Genomic DNA, 18,133 nt, shown 5'->3' on the forward strand with positions numbered 1-18,133 from the left:
TTTAAGGGAGGGGTTAGAGGGATGGGTTGATAGTTAGAGGGTGTGGGTAGATGAGTGGGTGTGGGAAGCTTTTGAGGTGGGTGGGGTTCAATGAGTGGGTGTGGTGGATGGATAGGGCAGGTGAGTAGGTATATTGTCGGGATAGGTGAGAGGGTGCAAGGAGGTGAGGGGTTATAGGTGGAGCAGGGAGGCATGGGTAGAGGAAGGGGTGTACCAATATGGTGGTAAGTGGGGTGGGTATATACACTGTATGGGTGTGAGTGGGTGAGGCATGGGTAGGGGGAAAGATAGGCATGGGTAGGGGAAGGGGTGTATGGTGATAGGCTGGGCAATGGGAGATATAGCATGGCTAGGGTTTAGAGAGAACATTAGCTACACATGTAACCCCGGGCTATTAGAATGTTGAAAGGTTGAAAGAATGTTAGAAGCCAGAGCTTCGGGTAGTTCTTCGAATGAATCTAAAGGAGAGTATGGGAAGGGTGAACAATGGTATCATTTGAGAGGGGGGAGAGGGGAGGGGCCAGGAATGGGGTTAGGTTGGTGAATAAGATTTAGGTTGATAATGTGATGACTTTTGAAGTAGAATAGAAGGGAAAACAAGATGAAAGGGGGGATTCAGTTAATCAACAGCGTTACGGTTAGTCTAGTTATTGACCTAGAGAATTAATTTCACCATATGAATGGTAAGTTTTGATAGATTTATAACAGGCAAGAGCTAGGGAATAGTCAACTCAAACAGCGACCCCTGACTCCAAACCGACTGACAAATTTGTCATCCTGGTTAAATTTCTCTTTATTTTGACCGTTGCCAATTTGGTGTAGGTCTTATTGGTGTAACTGGGGTAGAAAGTAATGAATCTATGAAGGTTTTTAATTGAGTGAAAGGATTTTGAAACATAGCAACAAAAACTGAGAAATGTTAATGATGGTACAATAATAGTTGACCAACTTTGATATTAAATTAGAGATACAGAGTGATAAGAAAACTGAAGGAAGAGGACATATACATGTGGTTAGATATGTATGGTCCTCTAAAGTGTAATGCTCTGCCTGCCGTGTGTGTTGGTGTGTCCGTGTGCATGTGAATGAATGAGGGTGGGTGTATGTTAGTTTTGATTAGTTTAACAATATTTGTTATTATAATTTGGTTGTTAAGTTATTTTTGTACAGAGCCCCATTCCCACAAGCTTTGCTTATCTTGGAGTCCTTCCGATTTTGCTGTTCAATTATTGTGTATTGTTTAATTTGAAATTTAATGGAAAATAAATGAATTTAATTGAATTGGAAGTTATGGGTTATGTATTTGAGTTTTAGATGTTATTTAAAAGTCCCATTCAGTGATGAATACATCTAGAGAGATGCTTCTTAAATTGGGGTGGGGTGGTTGTTTGTGTGTTTTTATATATTTGTTGTGAGTGGTAAATAGCCCAACAATTCTAGATGACATGTGAGTTATATGGATGTACAAAAAAATAGATTAATAATTTTTGTTGCAGATGAGTCAGTTGTAGGTAGGCTAGTTGTAGGCATGTTTCTATGACAAAACAAGTCTTAAAAACTACATGTTATCATTATCCCCAACTTATGAAAGTTTTCTGTATCAAGTCTAAGTAAAGAACATCCATAAAATATAAATTAATCTATGAAAATATTAGTGCTAAACCTAAATGTACATGTCAACATGAATTTACACGTTTCATACATTTATAAGCAAATGCAATATACACAACAAAGAAATTATTAGCTTTAAATGGAAACATTCTGATGCCTTTTATTATTTTCATAGCTCTTAAGAACCAAAATTCATTTTTTGAGGCTTGTACATTAATAGTATTCATCATGTGGATTTACTTCCCCCTTCATATTCCCAATATCTTAAATGAATTAAATGCCACACCCTTAAAGGTATAGACCAGTTTTGGTCATGCGATTGCATTGTGAAAGAAACGTTGTGGAATTGATCAGAAAAGGTTGATCATCTAGCATATAAGTATTTGTGTGTACTGCAAGGTTCTGGAATCATCAAAATGATAAGAAATTTGGCCTAGTCTTGGTAAAGTTACAAGCCCTGTACACAGAAAGATGTATATGGGACTACGGTATATATATATCCAGTCCGGATAGAATAATTTACCGAATATATCAATTAGTAGGCGGTTTCCCAGCAAAATTTGTATCAACACGTATTAGTCAAAACATATTCTTTCACATGATTCGTAATAAGAGCTTCCATTTCATTTTTTGAGAGGGGGCATTTCCAAAACTTGTCTATACCGGTACCTTTAAATCTACAGGTAGCTTGATGAATACAATGTTCTATAGGAGCCACATCATTATATAATGCTTATCATTCCATTCAATAAATGTTTTGATGCAGCCCTGACTGAAGGCCTGAACTAGGCATATTATGAAAGACAGTTCTGAAAGATGTTTCATAAAATCAGAAAAAAAACTTTCTGGCATTCATCATTGAAAGATCATTATCAATCATTCCACATAACGCTGTAATCAAGGCTTTAAATTTCATTAATTTCAATTATAGTACATTGTATAAAATGCATTTAATTATGACAAATGTAATGTGCATTTCCAAATATCTTGATTACAACAATGATGTTTCATGTTACTATGCAAATAAATCAAGAGATCAATCCCCTCTAACAAAAGTTTATCAGTCGATTTCGTCCCTTTTAGTTAAAATTTGTAGGTTTCATTGAAAACATGTTTTAATCTTTGGTGATATCTAACATGCAGATTATCACTTGATTATCATCTGAGTATATGATTATTTGGCAAGACATTAATCTACATTTGCCTCACTCGAGCCAGGTGATGTAAATGGGCAGCTGGCAAGAATTAATTCCTTGAAATGCTAGAGCGCCAAAAAGGCAGCCATGATAAAGCCAGGGTAATAGCTGTTGAGCGCCAGGAGTGTCAAGTTTAACAGACATTAGCGCTTTACAAGAACCCACTATTATGATTATTATTATTAATGTCTGTGTATTATGCTGTAGCAAACCACATCCCCCACCTCAACAAAATTATGATAATAACTAGAAGAAAAAAAGACAAACAATATCGAGACCAGCTCATGTAACTTGCGCTAACAAAATGTAATAAATATGGTTAATTTCTCTATACTTAACATTTACATATATATAAAGGTAAAAATATCTACCTACATCTAGTAAAGAGCAAACAATATGAAGCAAAGTCAACACTGATTTTCCACCACATCTATAGACCCCTCAAGAAATAGCCCTACCAGGTGCACAATTTTTTTTTTAAGATGAAAAGTCGTATTTTTAAGAGGCGATATCGTATTATTGTTTTTCAATATTTTTATCATACTTAATACGATAAAATTGTACAGGTTAGCATCTCTGATATCCTAACATTCTGATTCTAATAAATTTCCTGTTGGCACTTTCCTAGCATTATACCAATGTCATTCCTTCTTCCAAACACAATAATTATAAAATATCTTAACTCTCAGGATTTTTCTGAAGAGAATAAATAGCACAAACATAATACAAACATATAGTAGCAAAGAACGATTCACCCACTGCCCCTTTATACTTTAATTCTTACATGAATCTGAACACTATATCATGGCATCAACGATACAAGTAAAAATGTTCATAACTATTAGTAGTTTCATTTCATTTTATGAAATATCCCTCGTCATGTAAACCCTATTACATGTATGTATACAATATGCCTTTCACAAAAGCGGTATCTAATATAACTGTTCCCTGTCACCCGTTCCATACCTCTACACTACCCCAACACTACAACACATAAATGAATACAAATCGATCAAATTTATACTGTAATATTAAAAAACAGTTCTATCAAACAAATTTCAAAAATTTCAATTTCTTTTACAAAAACAATATTGTTTTCCTTTTTAGTACAGTATGAAAAGTCCAGCTTTGGGCTTTAATCAAGGACAAAGTGAGAAAGGAACAAGGCTTCTAAGGGAGGCGAGGGAAAGGATTGGGAGGGTCATGAGAGGTTCATCCGTAGGTTGAAGGTGATTTTCTTATAAGGGGTAGACATCGGGAGGGGGAGGCGTTTCAAGGAGGGGTGGCGTAGTCACATGGACAAAGGGCGTGGTCTGGTTTCTATATCTTCATGGGGGCGACGGTGCACCTCTATGTCCTCTTTTATATGAAATACAGGTGGCAAAAATGCATTGGTTGTACATGTATTTGAAAGTACATGTTAGTGGTTTGGGCGATGTTCAATTAATGTGAATATATGCACAAGGTTTTTTAAATTTTGTTTATTCATTTATTTGTTGGTGTGTGTGGGTGGATGGTATTAATCACATTATACATCGGGGGAGGCATTTTGTAGTTCACATGATAAGATATGGCAAGGGAATTCCATTGTAAGATGAAAGTAAAATGAGAGTAAGTATTCAAATATCATTTGCACAGAATGAAAGTTAGTAAAAAGAGTATAAGCAAAAGAGAATAAAATGAAAATGCAGTATTGATGATTGATTTTATAGGTATATGGATGTTTAATTGCAAAATAGTGTATTGTAGAAATTTGGGGAAATCAATTGCAAGAAAAAGGGAAAGATACAAATGAACAATGAAAGATATATAACAAAAGAAGGAAAGAACAGTGGCAAGGAATATTAGAATGAAACAGGAAACAATTAAAACATAAATGAACAAAGACATTATTAGTCATTATCATCACCAAATTAAATCAGGAGAAAACAACATGACAGTTGATAGAATGGATTTCATATATATACGAATCATGGATTGTTTGTTTTTACAATTAGTATGACATATTTTTAGAATGATCAATGAATGGAGTATGGATGATATAAACATGGGAAGATGATGGGTACAAAGAAATGGAAAGATTGAGAAGGAGGTAGGAGGAAAGAGGAGAATAAAAAAAATCACAAAACATGTAAGAATAATGAGGGGATAACTTCATGGAAAACATCAACAACATGCGGATCGGTGCAAAATCACACGTATGGTAATAATTTCAATCAAACAAATCACAATGTACATATTATATCATTCTTTTTTGTAAGTACAGGGTCCCATCTTATAAAGAGTTGATTTTAATCACAACTTATTTGCATGTGATATCAATCGCAATGATGTACAAAAGAGATAGGAGACTGCAAACTTGAAATTGATCAGAGGACTAGCGATTAATTTGGATCAATCGCAACTCTTTATAAGACAGGGCCCAGGCTTACAACAAAGCTATCACAGAGAAATACATCATAGAACTATGAGGAGTAAAACCCTCTTCCTATGATTTAACATAATACTAAAACAGAGTGAAAACGAGAAGGCAACTAAAAGCTACTTAGACCTTCTTCATTATACAGAGTGACTTCACATTTATCCTAAGCCAACGGCAAACTTGTATAATCCAACTGAGATCAACTTGGAGGAAAAATTGCTACAGCATTCGTTATGAAAAATGTAAACATGCCACATGTAAAACACGCAAGACCCTAATGATTAAGTAGTAAATTGACATTGAGGGGTCATATGCACTTCTTTCGGAGAATGAGCACAATAGCAAAAGCCAAACTCTTCAAAAACTACCTGAAGTCCAGGATGTAACAATGCGTCTGGCTTTAATCTATGATTTACTACTGTATGACTATACTAGCTATAGGGTTATAATCACTGCAAATTTATTCTCACTGTAACCTGCTGTGAGAAACTATCTAGACTATCAACAATCTTGGCTCACATTCATACTGAGGGTTTCTAGAGATCCAAAATTATGTTAACAAAAACTACCCTAATTACGTTAAAGCCAATCAAAACTTCTTTCTTATTTTCACATGCAGGCAACACAACCAAGGGTGGCCATGCGAACGGAACGCCACACGAGGAAACATCGGATGTAACCTGTGCTGGCAGACCTAGGCTGCCCTTAAAGTGGACCGAACATTCAACCCAGCCCTAACCCGAAACATAATCTAAACCAACTCGACTCCCTAATCCTCATCCTATATCTTTGATGAAATGATAATATCCCATCCCAACGTCACCTAAGCAAAGGTCTGGTCATCATGATCTTGTCCTTATTAAGATTTATTCAGATGGCTCATTGTTGGGATGGGACGGAGGCTGTTGGAGATCCAAAACAATAGTAATAATAGTAGTAACGAGAACTAACCTAACAAGGAATCAAACCAACCATATTGTCAAGTGCATGAGAGTGTTTCACAAAGATCCTAAGTTGAATCTATCTCTAAGTTGGACTTATCAATTATGGAAAGCTGTTAGCATCTTTAAAAATATTTTGTAAAATTTATTTTAAAAGGCATAAAATGTTGATTCCAATCATTCATATTTTCTATTATCAAGGAGATTTCATGTTCTTGATGAAGAATTTATGAAAAGTCTAAAATACTTGAATTTTTGCTTTTGAATACATTTTATTTTAAGGCTACAAATAGCTCTCCATAATTTTTAAGTCCAAATTGGAGTTAAGTTTGACTTGTGAAACACCCCCAGGACACACAAGCAAGTGGTAAAACAAGGGTGGCCGCAAAAGGGAGGGCACATCAGAACTCACCTGTACTGGCTGATCTTGGCTGTCCTGCAGGTACTGTTAGGTTCTGTCTGGGTACTACAGGCTGGGCCTTGCCCTTGGCTGCTTTGGCCTGTAGGCTGCCCTGTGAGCTGTACTGTCTCTCTTTACTCTTCTGACGCTTCAAGAAACCAAACAGTTTCCGCTTGCTTCTCCTTGGAGACGACTCTGCATGGGAAGGTGTTGAGAGACAATGAGAATTAATTAGTAACAAATTCTAACCATTGATTACTAAATTATCTTGTACCAACAAGTTTAGCCCTTTCAATGTAACAGTGAGACATTTGAACAGTATTTTTGGACAACAAAGTTTATTTTTTGTTGTTCAAGAAATGGAAATGTTTACGTTCACTGTGAACATTAGATCCTTGGTAGACATTTCATGACAAATTTATCAATGAACACAAGATGAATGCAACTGCGTCTGTAATATGCCTCGGCCTATATGTATGTCCATCGATGAATGATGACCTTTACGTCTGACCACACCAACCCAAGCTCTTTTCATTTTAATCTTTTCATGCACCAACCTACTTGAATCCAGTTTGGTCAACATTGCTTCAAGTTATAGCAAGTTATCACAGTAATAAGATCATTTCCAAGATTTCAAACATTCTCATGGGTCTGTAATCTTTCACCTTTGACCTCTTACACCCAAAATCTCTTCAGTTCATCCTTAAATTTACACATTCTTAAGAAACATTCATTTTTAGATGATTGGTGCACACTATGACATTCTTTTTTTCTTCTTTTTTCCTCCATATTTGTATTATTATGTATCCATTGAGGGTAGACATGCTATCAAGCTTTGCTTACTTTGTCAACCCTCCTGTTTGATGTTTTCGATTAGTTACAGCCAGCCTAACTTTATTCTACGTATATTCTCTTGTCATGGGTAAAATTTGCAATGTTAGGTTGTTATATATTTGTAAAAGTGCTAAAGAAAAAGAAAATCAAACAGAAATATATAAATAAAATCAAAGGGCATACCAGCACTGATGGGTTCATGGGTTTCTCCTGTAGGTACCTCCAGGGTATTAGATCTATGGTCTGGTAGGGGTAAGGTGGACGTTCCCTCTGAGTTCCGTACGGCCTGCTGACGAGCCCGATCAAGGTCTGATTCATCCAGGCTGACGCTTCTACTTGCTTTCTCCTTCTTACTCCGACGTCTGAACAGCTTGAAACCACGCTTGCTGCGATTGGGCGATGCATCTATCAACCGAAAATGAATAAGGTATAAAGATAATAAGTGTACTGTTGTATGGGGCAGAGACGTGGACACTCGCCAAAAAGGACATTGAGCGATTGAAGGCGCTCAAAGTGTGGTGCTGGCGCAAATTACTAGGAGTGTCTTGGAGGGACAGAGTTTTGAATGAAGAGGTGTTGCATCGAGCTCAAGAAAAGCGGGTGCTGATTCAAAAGATTAAAGAGAGTATGTGCTCTTTGCTGGGTCCTTGTTCACTTTAAAGCCTCTCTAAAATGTTTGGAGCCCAACAAATTTGATGGCAAACATTAAGTGTTAGATGACATCCTCTTTCACATCATTACACAATTCAAGTAAATTTTGCCATCCAATTTTTTGGCGAATTTGGCGCTCCCAACACTTTAGAGGGGCTTTAACATTTACTATAACCAGAAATATTTTCTAGCTGAAGTTTTTGCTGGAATTGTTGGCAACAGCAATTTTGTTTGCATGAACATTTTGTGAGGTGCAGAAATTCATGTGTTTTTCTTTTGTAATTCAATCATTTTTACAGCATGCAACTTGCTGAAGATTCAAGATTTTCTAGTATTTTTTTGGTTCTGTAATAACTGCTTCTGCTTTAGAAGTATCAGAAAGCATAAACATTTTAGTAAAGGATCGTAACTGAGACAACTCTTACCTCTCTTAAAACTGCTATCTGCTGGCTCATCACTAAGGGTAGAGAGATCCACATTTGGTGTCTACAGATAAAAGAAAACACAGCAGAATTAAAGATAGCCACAGCTTCATATTGTAAAATGGAAATAACAATAGCATGAGATAAGATGTAATATTTACTCTACTTGAAACAGCAGCAAAACAAGCAATTCTTCATAAAAAAATTTATCAGTTGTACCTTTTTAATGAATTTCACTTTACATGTATATGCATTTCAAATGTCATCAATATACATGTATACATACATTTCTCTGAAATTGTTATTACTACAGCTTTTTGTAAATGCAATATTAATTTCAACATATTTCATGTTTTGTATGATCATGTAACATATGTATTCATGACAATGTAAACATGCTCAATTCAGCCTTTGGCTTTCATGCACTGTACTTAATAAAGACCATTACTGAAATTAATTAAATTGAAGAAAAAAAAAGAGCTTTATAGAGTGAGATGATCACATTTTCTTATGATGAAATTTCCTTAAAATTACTCAAACTAATGTGATTACAATTGAAAGTCTCTTCAGAAAACAGAGATGAGTATATAAGGCTTGTCTTCATCAGCTCCAGATTGCCAAATAGCCTGCTTCCTGATTTGGGAAATAATCCTGAAGTTACAAATCGCGTCTTCATCAGCTTGAGCTCAAGAAATTAGCTCGATATATTTTGCTCAGCAATTGCGCATAGTGAGAGTCTTCAGGCTGGTACAGACGCACCGGACAAATAGCGGGATATTTTGCAAACTAGCTCAAGATATCTTGAGATGATTATCTTGACCAAATATCCTGCTAATTGCAACTTTGGGCTCATAAAGACGCAAATTATCCAGTTAACAAATAGTTCAAATAGTGGGATATTTGGCAATCTCGAGCTGATGACGACAGGCCTTATAACTAGGAAGACGTGAATGGTCTCATGGGGCTATCCCCCTAGCAGGTGCAATAGGCAGAGTAGTTGTGGCAGTGTTTAACTTTAGAACTGACCACATCTCCTAAAATCAATTTGCTTTTGCTATCTAACTGACAATACTGCAGCCTAAAGAGTTGCTTGTCCAAGAAGAACTTTCAATTTAATTCCGTAATACATACACCATATTTGACAAGATGAACAAATTCATGTGCTACATATATTATATAATATATGTGACAATATGAATGTCTCTGGTTGGCATTTTGCAAACACTTACCTTTAAAAGTTAAAAATTGAAAGTAGATCTAAGGGCTTGCTTGTCAAAGAAGAACTTTCAATTTAGTTCATGTACGATATGTTAAACATTTCTTTTTCAATTTCTAGCTTAACATGATGCATGCTATACTAAACAGCAGAGCAATGTTATTTTTCATGGAACAGAGATTCTTAATTGAAAGAGAGGTAATTTGGTACAAAGTGGTATGTAACTATGAGATGAACAAAATCATGTGCTACAGGTATTACATAATATGTGACAATATGAATGTCTCTGGTTGACATTTTGCAAACACTTACCTTTAACATGTTAAAAATTGAAAGTGGGAGATGTGTTCGTAGATGATAACATGTGAAGAATGAGAGTATGACGTCAGCATCCATACTGACAGCGAATTAATCTTAAAACCTTAACACCCCATGGACTTACTACATGCATGTAGTACATAAAATTTGATGGTATGACTAAGAAATGCAAGTAAATGTACGATGAAATATTGCTTTAAAGTGTGTTTTTTTAATTACTTACTGCAGATGTACATGTATATATACATATAATGTGTAATGTTTGCCTGTGAGGAATACATGTGAGATATCTTTAAACAAAAATATGGTGCATATGAATGTTGTGAATTATCGTCATCATCATCATCATCATCAACACTATCATCATCACCACCATCATCATCACCACCATGACTGTCAGCGTCACCATCACCATCACCATCATCACCATAATCACCATCACCATCATCACCACCATCATCATCACCATATTCACCATCATCACCATCATCGCCATCACCATCACCATCACCATCACCATCATCACCATCATCACCATCATCATCATCACCATCATCATCATCATCATCACCACCATCATCACCATCACCATCACCATCACCATCATCACCATCACCATCATCATCATCACCATCACCACCATCATCACCATCACCATCATCATCATCATCATCATCATCATCATCACCATCATCATCATCATCATCATCATCATCATCATCATGTAGCACTCCATTGATGCATGAAGATAGAGTATAACAATATATGCATGTAGTAAATAAGTTATGTTTTCATTTAAATTCTAAATATCAGCATTTTAAATGCATGAGCAATGTATGCATGGTTACCAGAATGTAACTTTCAAAATGAAAGAAGAAAGTTCCGGTACAAATAAATGCTGATGAAAATTACTAAATAGCAATGAGCAAAGAGTCACTTTTATATAATCATAAGCGAGACATTTTCTCTTTTTGGGGCTTTGTTTTTAAGAAACTGCAATACATTTACCTCAGAAACAAGAAATGTTGGTTGCGATTTCTCCTACAGTTAGAGAGAATTTAATCATGAAGTAAGAAAGATGATGTCCCTTATATCATTAATTGATATTAAGAAAAATAAACAAATAATTGCATCACTTTCTTTTAGAAATATTTTCATCTCTTTACAGCAAAACATGTTCGATCCTTGCTTTTTGATAACAGGAAGTAAACCAATACATCTTTGTAAAAGTGCTGTAAAAAATAGTCATTGAATAAATGTCTTTATAAAACAAAGGAAATATGAAAAAAATGGTAAAGAATAATTAGATAAGTTAGTATGATATTACTGTGGAATGCTATTATAACTATATTTCATAAAGCAAAAACCTGCATGCATGGGCACTAATGGTTTGACAAATAATATTAATTCTTTGACAATTAGATTAATTATCTTAATACCAGGACTGGTTGTTTGAGGAATAGTTGTCTGGGGCAAGTCTTCCCAAGACTGTCAGTAGTCTAAGATCATGGACATCCCATAGAAACTTGAGATATAGTATTTACAAGCGTTTTAATGTGATGTCCACGAGCATAGACATATAACGGTTTTGAGAAACTGACCCCAAGTAGTTTCTTGACAGGAGTAGTTGAGCAGGGGGGTGTTTCACAAAGACTAAGATCGTTGGACTTTAAAGGAAACCGAACCCCAAGTAATAACTTTGCTTATTATATTCCGAGAGATTTATTAAATTATTGCCCATAAATCTACGAGATTCCCCACCAAAATGTATGATAGAGGTATAAAGCAAAAATAAAGTACAGTTTTTCAGCACGACATGGGCATCGCCATTTTCTTGATAATGTGACATACTATGCGAAGTCGTTTATCAAGTATGTATTCAAATTTATGGATGCTTCTTTCCCAGACGTGTGTAGTGATGAAGCATTTCATTCACCTGCTATTATCCTTTGTACTACAATTGCCAGAACGCAAATTGCATAAATAAGTTAGTGCTCTTCCAGGATGAAGATTTCTCATAAATGAAATGGATTTGTCAACTGCTATAGTGTAGTATTTATAAATTAATTTTGTTACAATTGTGCCCCTGTTATTTATTTTTCACCTAATATAATTTCTATCATCTCAGTTATTATTTTTGTTCATCGAAAAGTAAAGGTTTCGTTATTGAAAAAAAATTCTTTCCAACTAAAGCTTGGTGCATAATACATGTACAACTTCAACAGGTACGTCACATTTTCAAGAAAATGGCTGCGCCCATGTTATGCTGAAAGGCATCACATCATGCGAAGAATATCTTCATTTATATATATCTTGTACATTTTTGTAAGGAATATTGTACATCAAAGGGCAGGAACATATCTCATTTTTCAGAATACCTACACTTATTCTTTGGGTTTAGGTTTCCTTTAAGTTGGACTTAACGATGGCAGGCCACTCATGCCACTGGTTGCAATCACCATTATGATCTTTAGATGATATTTTTCCTTCAACAATGAATTATCAAAAAAATGTTAATTACGTAGATTTGTGACCATGGTTTGTACGTCCCTTGATAGACCAATAACAGTGGCATGAACGGCCTGCCATAGTTAAGTCCAACTTAAAGCCGATCTTAGTCTTTGTGAAACACCCCCATGGAGGAGTTATGGGTTAGTAACGTGTGTAGTTATCTTGAGAAGGAAGAAATGAGCAACTGTTTACTGAAACGGCTTTCACATAGAAAGTCACAGTAAAACTAAGAACCAAACCAAATTATTATAACCAAATATTTCCTTTCAGTGGGTTAGTGGTTCAGAAGTGGTATCTTAATCGGGAGATCCCGGCGTGTTGGAAACCAAGTCAATGCGCTACGGTATTAATCCTCATTACCAAGTCCCTCAGAGAGGACTAAAAGCCGTCGGTCTGCTGGTTGCTTACTTACAGGCATACACACTCTCTTTCTCTATGTGCCATGTCCTAAGACGTTGGCGACCATGGAGTGCCACAACTCTCTGTCCCATAGTCTATGAAGTAATTTATTCTCCCCATGATCAATTCCACTTTCAGAAATCCCACTCCTTAAAGCCCCACTGTCCTACTTGTAGCTACTTGCTCATAGATATAGAAAACTTCCCCAATCGGTGCCTGTTGGTCCCCCATGATCCTCTTTTTCTTATGTTAGTTGAGAGCTGAGTTAATGAGATAGCCACCTGTCAGTGACCTCGCTGTGTGGTCTAATCCCTTCTGACCCAGTAGTATTGATGGTCTTTAAGCTAATCATCCACAGAATCCTCCTACCCCTACTCCTCCTCCCCTCGATTCTTCCAGTCAGTGCAAGATTTTCCAAACCATGCTTTTTTAAAAGTCGGATAAACCACTGACAACCCAACAAACAAACCAAACAAAAAATAAGAAAGAACCTAAACTAATTACCTGTGAGACTCCATGAATGGTGAGAGTACTCTTCTTTGTGGGTGTTTTCTGTCTATTATCCCCTGCAGACTCTGAGAGATGTCGGATCGCTGCGTCGGAAACCGAGCGAGAACCAGTTTCTGCTGAAGGTGTGTTCAAGTCATGCCTCGTTTCTAGAAGGAAAAAGATTAATTGCTGAATTATTATTGTTTCCTTGTGCAAGGACCCAATAGAGAGGGGCACAGATGATTATTTTGACTTCTTGATCATGGTGGACTTAATATGTATTTGGTTTTCTTTCCAAAATTGTGACATATTTCATTCATCAATTAATTGGTTGATATTGGATTTTTTATTCTTTTATTGAGCCCATTATCAATGCTGCATGTACAGTATTACATTAAAAATAATGATAATAATAATAACGATAATAAAATAAAAGTAATAATAATAATAATAGTAATAATTTAATTCAATTTCAGTTTCTACTAATATGAAGAAAAACATTGAATGATATAAAGGAAAGTGTGATAATAATTATAATAATACTGATAATAATAATAATAATAATAAGAAGAAGAAGAAAACAATTTTGAAAGATGACAGGAAATTGTGAAAAACAGAGTGATGCAATACAAAGAAGAAGCTATACATTGCTCTCATTACATTGATTGATACACACTCAGTGCATTACTAGCAGAAAAAATGCTCAAGATGCTACAACACTTGTACAAATGTAAGCTCTGCTCAAAGTTACAAAGAAGTGCAGATTAAGAACCAACGATAGTCAGTTTCTACCGTAAGTCTTTATTTATGAAGTTCTAGAAAGTTTGGACTATCATATGCAACACTGAAAGAAAAAAGAAAGTACAAGTACATGGAAGTGTGTGCACAGCTTAAGAGAGAATTCTAGACAAGAGAATAAGTGTAAACTTAGCTCTAACAATTTTAATGATCACGGTCCAAAGTTGCAATGGTACTTTAGTGCTTCATGAACAATCTGACGTCATGTGATACTAAATAAGTGCACGTGCATGATAAAGATTTTGATAGAGGTGGGTGTAATTGTAGTTTGGTGCTTCATTAACAATCTAAGAAACTTAGTTCATGTGATACTAAAAATGTGCAGATAAAGATTTTGATAGAGATGGGTGCAGTTCTAGCAAAAACACATACATGTAAGTCAACAACAACAGGTGTAGTTTCGTACTTCACAAACGCTTTTGAGCCCATTGACTACTGACTTCTCTCATTTCCATAGGCTTAATACAGGACCAACCCAGTTCCAGTAGTCAATAGGTTAAAAGCAATATTTGCTAAGATACAAAGAGCTGCTAAAAGAATTCTCAGAAGAAGTGAAAGAAGTGTAATTCTAGCACCAAACGCTGAGACCAACATTCATGAAAGAGGTAAAGGGATCTGGTAACTTTGTCTCAGATTCTGAAACAAAATCCTGGATTTAGCTCATGCTGCAATGATAATTATAAACCTTTAGGTCAGTCAGGAACCCCATGACTTTTACAAGCCGATTGCCTGTCTGATATTTATGATTGGAATTTGGAAATCAAAACCAAATTTTTTGTTTTTTTACGGTTTTCATAGCACTAGTCTATTGGGAAAAAGAATATGGTAAAACCGGTCACTCAAATAATTGTACTTTTTTGAGGCACTTCTTGAGCATTTTGAAGCCCAATCTTTTTTAGGGCTTAAATATTACACCATATCACAGACAATGATAGCACGTAGGGCTGTGCATCTCAGATTTAACATTGTTAAACGATGCCTTTAACTCGTGGTTTAGACCTCCAGGAGTGCAGTATGTGCATGTTTAATGCACCAACATACACATACAATGCATACCTGCCAACCTTTCACAGCAAAAATAAGGAATCTCTCAAGGCAAAATTAGGAATAGTCTATTTCGTATACTTTCCACACAGAATATTTCAGAAAAAGAGAAGAATCTAGAGTTCAAAACAATAGCTTCAAGGCCCAAAAACAGAAATCAACCTTCCAAAATAGGAATGGTTGGCAGCTATGGCAACGTATATTCATGCATATTTACAGTGGAGCTTAAACCCCTGGGGGTGTTTCACATAACTTGTCATCAGTGACAAAGTACAGTTCTTGTTATAAGCTAGTGAAATCCTTGCTTCTGATTGGATATCAGCAGATTTGTCACTGATTTTTGTCATTTGTCATTGAAAAAAGGCTTTGTGAAACGGGTCCCTGGTTTAGGTCAATGTTCCTTTCAGACCTCCTTTGTGAGTTCAAGCCTTAAAGTGTACCAATCACCGAAACTGAAAACAAATGATTTGTGTATAGCAAGAAATGTATAAAAATTACCTCAAAGACTTTGCCTTGCATTTAAGGGGTTAACGGTAAAGAAGTATGAGGGAAATAAAGCATAGCATGAAACCCAGCACATGGGACCCAGGTCTGAATTGGATTCCGTACAGCCCTATTCTGCATGCGTTAGCTTGTCTTGTTTACCAAGAGTGTATTTAAACTGCAGTATCTCTTTGCAGAAGGAATAGATTCAAGGGGTTTTTCACAAAGACTATTCAGATCAACTTGAGTTGGACTTGAACTATGGCAGGCGATTTGTGACCTTAAAAAGTCTTGACCAGATGTAAAATTACAGGGGGAAAACCTTACAAATTATGATCTTTAGATTCAAAAAAATTTCCTTGAATAATAAAGTATCAAAAATGTGAATTCTGTAGGTTTGTGACGTCCCTAGAGAAAGAGACCAATGGTGTGAGCAAACAGTGGCATGATAGCCTGCCATAGTTCAAGTCCAACCGAAGTCAATCTAATAGTCTTTGTGAACAAATGTTGGTAATTGGTACACTTTAAAGCTCTCCGTGCTGCACTATGACAATGAAAAACTTAGATGCTGCTTATAAGTATCGGCTTGCATGGTGATGTAGATATACAGTAGGCTTGCAGGTGCACCATGTGAGAGAGAGAGAGAGGATTGAGGAGTCCTGAAAAGGACTCTCGGTAATCTTTCTTGGGGGGGGGGTGTAGTCCTGAAAAGGACTCTTTGTTATTTTTCTTAGCTTATAGTTGTAAGGAGAACTATAGCGCTTGGAGAGGATGAGTGGCTCGACGTTTAAGTCACCGCACCCCGGTGACTTAAGCTCACGCACGCCAGCTATTCTCCACTCCTGACGACGGATAGTCAACCTGTTCGAAACGTCAAGCCACTCATCCTCTCTGAGCGCTATAGTTCTCCTTAGAACTATAAGCTAAGAAAGATAACAAACAGTCCTTTTCAGGACTACACACCCCCAAGAAAGATTACTGAGTTAGAGTCCTTTTCAGGACTCCTCAATCCTCTCTCTCTCACATGGTGCACCCGCAAGCCTACTGTATATGTAGACAATGAATAATTTGAGTGTGCTGGACAGCCAAACAAACCTCTGATTATAATGCTTGGACCTGGGGTCTGAGTTGCTGTTAAACCAAAATCCATGATGCAAATGAAAAGGTTTATGGTAATGATTAAATGAGAATTTATGAGATGATGCAAAGCTTATGAATTCAATTTAATAGACATTTAAGCATATATGAAAGCCAAGAAGAGGTTTGTGTTTATATCAGTCAGAAGCAGATTTAATGAATTGATAACATTAAAAGAACTTTCAGTTCGGTAAGGGTTAATGAGAAAAGAATACTGGATTATTTTAATGCAAGAACATAAAATGATAAATGTAATTAAACTGTAATTTTTAGGGGCAAAACTACAATGTTTTGTGAAAGTAACAAATCAATGAATTTTCAGGATGAGTCTCAATTCAAGAACCTTCCCATACGCTAAATGTAGCTATTTTGGGGTTGATACATGTGAGTTTTGATATGTCCAGGAAAGAATTGTCGACTGCATTGCAATAAAAACTGACCCAACGTCAATTCATTACCTGATGAAGTCCTCTGCCTTGGTGCCTCTAAGGAGGACTGAGTACCGGTAGAATGGTGAGACCGGTCCACCCCGCCCTCCCCATTGGGATACATCCCGGGTCTCTGGGGTGTAGGAAGGGATGCTGCTGTCGTTACTACCCTCATTGGTGCTTCTACAAGAGATATTCAGGAGAGATTGGCATTACTTATTTACATATTCATGAACAAATACATAAATATATGTAATGGGGCAGTTTTGTAAAAATGTTTAGGATGATCTGCCACACCCCCATTTTCGGGGTGGGGGGGGGGGGGGATCACAAGCAATGCTGCTGTAGTCAATACCCTCATTGGTGTTTAAAAAAAGACAGATTCCAAAGGTGGTGGATATTAAGGACTTACGATAGAGGAGAGAAAATTTGACAAGATAATGTTTGAACTCTTGATAGGGAGTTCTGGTAATGACATAAAACATATACTGTAAAACCACATTTGTTGTTTCCATGAAAATTGTTTGTTGTTAAAGGTAGTACAAAGTTTTGGTATGGGGTCATTTATTTGGTTCAAATGAACATATTGGAAGCATATGCGATCCTACAATAATCTGTGATCGTTGTCGCGGTTAAAATCGTGTCTGAAGTTATGAAATTGTAAATAATACACTCTTTAGGTTGTTTAACCCCCTCTCAAGGTTAATATATTAATTAAGCTACAAAACAATGTTTCTTGACTAAAATCGACCAATAGCTATTCCCGTTTGGAAAGAATATATCACAACTACATATTCTGAGATTTTCATGGTCGCAGCTACGATTGTACGGCC

General features: G+C 36.2%; 1 protein-coding gene across 7 annotated transcripts in view; it reads right to left on the reverse strand.

Annotated features, from left to right (window-relative positions):
- LOC755739 (phospholipid transfer protein C2CD2L) overlaps positions 1–18,133 on the reverse strand; it is an 84,823-nt gene that overhangs the window by 11,577 nt on the left and 55,113 nt on the right. For 4 of the 7 annotated variants that reach the window (XM_030977485.1, XM_030977487.1, XM_030977484.1 and 1 more), the window contains 7 exons: positions 17,331–17,483; positions 16,831–16,866; positions 13,426–13,577; positions 11,020–11,052; positions 8,481–8,541; positions 7,588–7,809; positions 6,583–6,765 (listed from right to left, as the gene is read on the reverse strand). In XM_030977485.1, the coding sequence (XP_030833345.1) occupies positions 6,583–6,765; positions 7,588–7,809; positions 8,481–8,541; positions 11,020–11,052; positions 13,426–13,577; positions 16,831–16,866; positions 17,331–17,483 (840 nt within the window). Of the gene's footprint in view, positions 1–3,275; positions 4,167–6,582; positions 6,766–7,587; positions 7,810–8,480; positions 8,542–11,019; positions 11,053–13,425; positions 13,578–16,830; positions 16,867–17,330; positions 17,484–18,133 lie in introns of those variants that run through there. The other 3 variants (XM_030977491.1, XM_030977489.1, XM_030977488.1) reach the window with 3 other exon arrangements.

Source organism: Strongylocentrotus purpuratus, unplaced genomic scaffold (genome assembly GCF_000002235.5).
Source record: "Strongylocentrotus purpuratus isolate Spur 01 unplaced genomic scaffold, Spur_5.0 spur5_scaffold_1, whole genome shotgun sequence".
Lineage (NCBI taxonomy): Eukaryota > Metazoa > Echinodermata > Echinoidea > Camarodonta > Strongylocentrotidae > Strongylocentrotus > Strongylocentrotus purpuratus.